At 35.2% G+C, this 5,988-nt stretch overlaps 1 protein-coding gene across 1 annotated transcript; it reads left to right on the top strand.

The window, feature by feature from the left end:
- The first annotated feature begins 4,450 nt into the window (after nucleotides 1–4,450).
- Nucleotides 4,451–5,458, top strand: LOC101347186 (olfactory receptor 5V1-like). Its single transcript, XM_004382069.2, has one exon. The coding sequence runs from the start codon at nucleotides 4,451–4,453 to the stop codon at nucleotides 5,456–5,458; it is 1,008 nt and encodes a 335-aa protein (XP_004382126.2).
- The last annotated feature ends 530 nt before the right edge of the window (nucleotides 5,459–5,988 follow it).

The raw sequence follows: 5,988 nt of genomic DNA on the forward strand, positions 1-5,988 counted from the left end.
TAAAATTCCAATAAATCATGAACACAGTATGCTGAGTATACAAATTTAGTGAAACATATTTTGAAGGTAAAGTGATCTTGAACTTTTTTTTTTGGTCAATAATAGTAGCACTAGTGTAGTAATTACAAAATTAACGAGCATTTATTGTTGACTAGAGCACAGAATTAAATAAAAGATTATTTTATAAACCAGGATTTTCACTAAGCGAAATGGAAATTATAAAAATGCAATATGAAATAAGAGAAAGTGCACTTGGAGGTATTTTATTGATTTTTAATTGAAATTAGAAGTATTAGTATAAACTCATGAGTTCTTAAAATATGTATTTAAAATGTGTGATTTGAATTAAAATAGTTAATTTAAAATAATATACACGGTCATAGGAAATCAATATACTGTTGAAAAATCAAGTTAGAAATTAAAGGTTGAAATTATACTTAGCTAGGGTCTAAAGGGTTGCAACAACACAAATTTTCATGGGCTTGGCAAATAGTCTTAACAATATAAAAGTGTATATTAAACAGTAAAAATAATTTTAAAGTTTACCTATCATGAAAAATGCAAATTTATAACAAGTGGATGATATTATTATATTTTCCTGGAAGATTACTCTGATCATTAAAATATATATATCACAATAACAGTTTATTCTTTACTTTTGTTTAGCACTACTGGGAAAACTTCCGTTGTGGTCCATTACAAGAAACAATATAGTCAATCCTCTAAATTTAAACAAATTAGCTTTAAAATGAGTGCCCATTTTTGGTAAGTAGTAATTTAGATTTAGCAAGAAAAGAAGAATATTTTCTCTAGAGACCTAATTGTGTTTTCCCTACCCCTCAGGGGAAGAGTGAGCATAATACAAATTGTAGAATAAATTCCAATAGGAACTCTATATGTAAATGAGGAGTTTGCTTTTCTTTACTGATGTTATTATTGTTGGCTGGATCATTGTACGTTCTTGTTGAAAGTTTATATTGATAATGAAATCTCTGAAACTGAAAAAAACAAGAAAACTGTGTGATAAATTCCGGATTTTCTAAGATAAATAATTGCTATTTGTAAAGATGTTAATATGCTGTGAAAATTTACACATTTAAGAAACTAGTTAAAACCATATATTAAACAGGTAAGAGTTTTTTTAATCATTATTATACAGTGAGTTGCTAAATAAATGTATAAAAATTGTTTGATTAATTTCAGTGCTAAACAAGTGTGTATGGCCATCCCGGTGTGTGTCCGTATTCTTTGCTCTATCTAACAATAAACGTTTATGACCCATGGGCTCCTGGGTTTGTGCTTCCTAGAAAATTGAGTCCATTAGACGTAATAGACCACACGGATGTCAAAACACACGTGGAGGGATTGCACTTTAGGTTTTTTGTTTTTGTTTCTGCTTCCTCTAGTTTATTTACTATTGATCCATCGGGTTGAAAAGGAAGGTTGCTGAAACTCTTCTAAGCAATATATTTTTTGAAAAAATTCGGCAGCCTCTTATTTTTCTAATAAAATTTAACTGTACTGTTTCCTTGATATTGATATACTAAATACATTAAAAATTTTGAATTTTCGTAAGCTCCAAGATCTATCAGCAATGATTTTGCTTAATTAACTAATTTTCTTTTTCTCTATTTAGTGGAATTGGAGTCATTATTTTCTTCAGAGAAAAGTTTCATGCATAGTAACTTTGCCTTTCACCATATGTAAAAGGATAAAATGTAGACATAACAAGAAAACTTGATTTCTGAGTAATTTTCCTGGGTCATAAGCCCCTTGCTCTGGAGTCTCATTAATGTTTGACCATATATGACTATGACAAAAGCTGAACTTCAACATATACTCTTAATGTCTTTATATGCTTATATTTGCACCAAGTCATCTCACAAAGCAGGTGTAAAGATTTCACTCCATAAGGACTTTTCCGATTGTCCAGTACGTTATTCAATATATGATTAACAAAAATATGGCTCCTATTTTTCTAATTAGATGGACAAATATGTGACATTTAATTATATTTGCTTCAAAAGGAAGGGATCACTAATATAAATATAAGGACTCTCCAGTTGAACAATTTCTACACTCTATATGCCAAGATCCTAAATTTTGTTTAGAATTTCTTTTCTAAATCAAGTACAAAATTTAGCAAAAATACATTCTTATTTTTTGGAGAATGCATGTTGATCATACAGCCTGGTGTAGAGCCAGCTTAGGTGTTTTTATCAGAAGGTTACTGACTTGTTTCTTATTCCTTGTTTAGAAAAAAAATAAGTTAAATTAGTAAGTGCAGACAGAAGTCTCTAATAAAGAAATTAATATTCACTGTATCAAAATATTATTTCTTATAATAAAATATCTTCTTTAATTTCTTATATTTGCTATTATCTTTTCAAAGTACTAATATATAAACATATAGATAAACTGAAATGTAATTGTTCTACAGAATGTTGAACATTTGACAATTGATACAGCAGATGTTTTTGGTTTGTTTTAACCTTGCTCCATTTACTCACTCAAAAATCTTTGACTGAAAAATGTTATCCAAGCACTTTGTGCTTGTTGTAGCAATTTTCTCTCTCAAATTGCATGATTTGATGAGCATTGCTGATAGAGATTACTTTTCTCTCCTGTACAGTACAGAGCTGGTGCTGCTTGAGGAAAGAATAGTAACATCTCCCAGGTAATCTCAGAGATTCTTATTTAAATCTTTTAGGAAAAAAAAAGGTGGCAGAAAACAATGTCACTCCATTTGTATTAAGAAATAATTATGTATAATTTGCATTATTTATACCCCGAATATTATCTGAGCTAAGACATCATTACCAGTTTTCATGAGGTAAAATGAATGGGGGAGTGGGATCATAGAAAGTGAGTTTTGCATTTCATTTTCTAACCTTCTATTCTGTTTGAATTTTCTATCATGAGGTTGGGATGCTAAAAAAAAAAAAAAAAGAAGAAGAAGTAACTATTAATACTGACAGAAAAAAATTCACAGAAGTATTGATTTTCAGAACTTCTGTTAAATTAAAATCTTTTTTTGTAAGTAGTCCTGACATGGTGATTGTTTGGGCTGTTAAGGTATACCCAAGTGTAATTAAAGAATTAATTGAGAGTAAATAAGGCTGATATGTTCTAGCATATGTAATTTTTTGAAATCCCATATTTCCTTAAGTGTTCTTAGAGACACGGTCAAAAATGTACATTTGCAAGGGAAAGGAAGAAGCCCTGGTGACTCAGAGGTTAAAGTGCTCTGCTGGAAACCGAAAGGTCAGCGGTTGGTACACAGCAGCCACTCCTTGGGAGAAAGATGTGGCAGTCTGCTTCCATAAAGATTACAGCCTTGGAAACCCTATAGGGCAGCTCTACACTGTCCTATAGGGTCACTCTAAGTCAGACTGGACTTGTAGGCAAAAGGTTTTTATTTTTATTTTTATTTTTGGTTTAAGGGGAAAGGGAGTTAAATATACATGTGAGTGTGTCTGGTTCTTTTTAGAGTTACAATCAGACACAATCAGTTAGGGTTTATTTCTATTTTACTGGTTAAATTAAGTTTTATTAAGGTACATTCTATGAGGAAATAACAAGACAATGTTCATATTTAAACAATTAAGGTTTTGAAGTTATGGAAACATTTCCATATTTATTCTTTCATAGTAGAAACATTTTGTAAGGGCAGGTAACACATAATTCAGTCTTCAGTCATTCCTACACTCAACATTTATCTGCCTTTTACACTCTGCTAGTTACTAACTCTTATTAAAATTTATATATCAAGGAATAATACACAGCTTCTACCTTCAGGGTACTTAGTACTGATACAGTGGATAAAACTATACATATTGTGATAACACAAGGCAGAATAAAGTGCCTAAGTAAACCAAATTTTTTGCCCTAGAGTCAATTCTGACTCATATTGAATCTATAGAACATACTAGAACTGCCTTATAATTGCCCCATAGGGTTTCCAAGGCTGTAATCTTTAGGGAAGCAGTTTGCCACATTTTTCTCCCACTGACTGGGTGGTGAACCACTGACCTTTTGGTTAGCAGCCAAGTGCTTAACCACTGTGCCACCAGGGCTCCTAGTGCCTAAGTAGATGTGAAATATTCACTATCACCTTTCACTGAATTGTTAAATCCCAAATACTGCTGAGGAGTCAGAAGTGGTTTTACCCAGAAAGTGAAATTTTAAATGGCTCTTTAGTTGCCTACTGAGGGAGCTTCCTCTTCTAAGGCATCGAGGATGAATATTCCAAGAACTGTCATGAATATAGAGGATGCTTTAAACAGTGGTTCCAATATCTGAAATCTTTAATTAAAGTAGGGCTAACTTAATTCATCACCAACCATATATCAAATATTTCCCAAGTGTCTCTCTTCATTGGATTCCTTGGTTTTGAGACTAACCCACATCTGTCGGTTTCATTCCCTCCAGAAACATGTGGAGAGAGGAGATGGATGTCTCCAACCAAACTGCCATCACAGAGTTCATCCTCATAGGGCTCTCTAACCTCCCAGAGGTGCGCTACCCTCTCTTCGGGGCCTTTGCTGTCATCTATCAGGTCACCTTGGTGGGAAATGGGGCCATTCTCCTTGCTATTGGGACTGAGCAAAAGCTGCACACACCCATGTATTATTTTTTGGCAAATCTATCCCTCTTAGATATTTTCTGCCCATCAGCTACTGTTCCCAAGATGCTCGAGAACCTTTTGACCGAGAATCAAAGCATTTCTTTTGCTGGGTGTGCTTTGCAGCTTTATTTCCTGGTGGCCCTGGTAGGCACTGAAGTGTTCCTTCTTGCTGTCATGGCTTATGACCGGTACATGGCCATATGTTTCCCCCTTCCTTACACCCTTATCATGACAAAGGGGCGCTGTATTCAGCTCACAGTCAGTACCTGGGCAGCAGGGTTTCTCAATTCTCTTCTACACACAGTGTTCACGTTCCATCTTTCTTTCTGTAAATCCAATCTGGTCAACCAGTATTATTGTGACATCCCTCCAGTGATGGCCCTCTCCTGTTCTTCCACGTATGTGGCAGAAATGCTTGTCTTAGTGGTAGGAGGTGTCTTGGGCATCAGTGCTTTCCTGATCACTGGTATCTCTTATAATTACATCATATCCGCCATCCTGAAGATCCGCTCAGCTGAAGGGAAGCGCAAAGCCTTTTCCACATGTGCTTCTCACCTCCTTGTGGTTTGTTTGTTCTATGGCACAACGATATTTACCTACATCCGCCCTTCCTCCAGTCACCACTCCCCAGCCAGAGACAGGCTCATCTCAATGCTGTATGGGGTTGTTACCCCAATGTTAAACCCCATCATCTACAGCCTGAGGAACAAGGAGGTAAAAGGTGCACTCAGAAAGGTTTTATGTCGTAAGATATGTTTACAGCAAGCACGATACTATGTCAATACTACTTGTAGTTACCAGTTGCCTTGCGTCTATTCTGACTCATGGTGATTCCATGTGTGTCAGAGTAGAACTTTGCTGTCTAGGATTTTCAGTGGCTGATTTTTCAGAAGTAGATTGTGAGGACTTTCTTCAGTGATACCTCTTGGTGAACTGAACCTCCAAACTTTTTGGTTTGCGGCCCAGTGCTTTAACTGTTTATACCACCAAGGGACTCTATTACTCACACAGCACTTCACTTAGGCTCAGTTCACAAGAAGAAGTGGAAGAATTCATAGAAAGAAAAATTTTCTATTGATATATTGAGTACATACCTATGTATGTATGGAAATGTATACACACACACACATTCATCATCTACAGGTTGCTGTCATTGATAGCTGCTGTTGTGTGGCCTCTGACTTACAGAGAGCTTATGCAGAAGAGAAAGAAGTGTTGCCTGATTCTGTTTCATCCTCACAATTGTCAGCATGTTTGAGTCCATTGTCGTGGCTGTTGTGCCAGTCCATCTTGTCAAGCTACTCCCTTGCCCTCATTGTTTCTCTGTGTCATCAAACATGATGTCTTCGTCCAGCAATTGA

This window comes from Trichechus manatus, unplaced genomic scaffold (assembly GCF_000243295.1).
Source record: "Trichechus manatus latirostris isolate Lorelei unplaced genomic scaffold, TriManLat1.0 scaffold00089, whole genome shotgun sequence".
In the NCBI taxonomy this organism is placed as follows: Eukaryota; Metazoa; Chordata; class Mammalia; order Sirenia; family Trichechidae; genus Trichechus; species Trichechus manatus.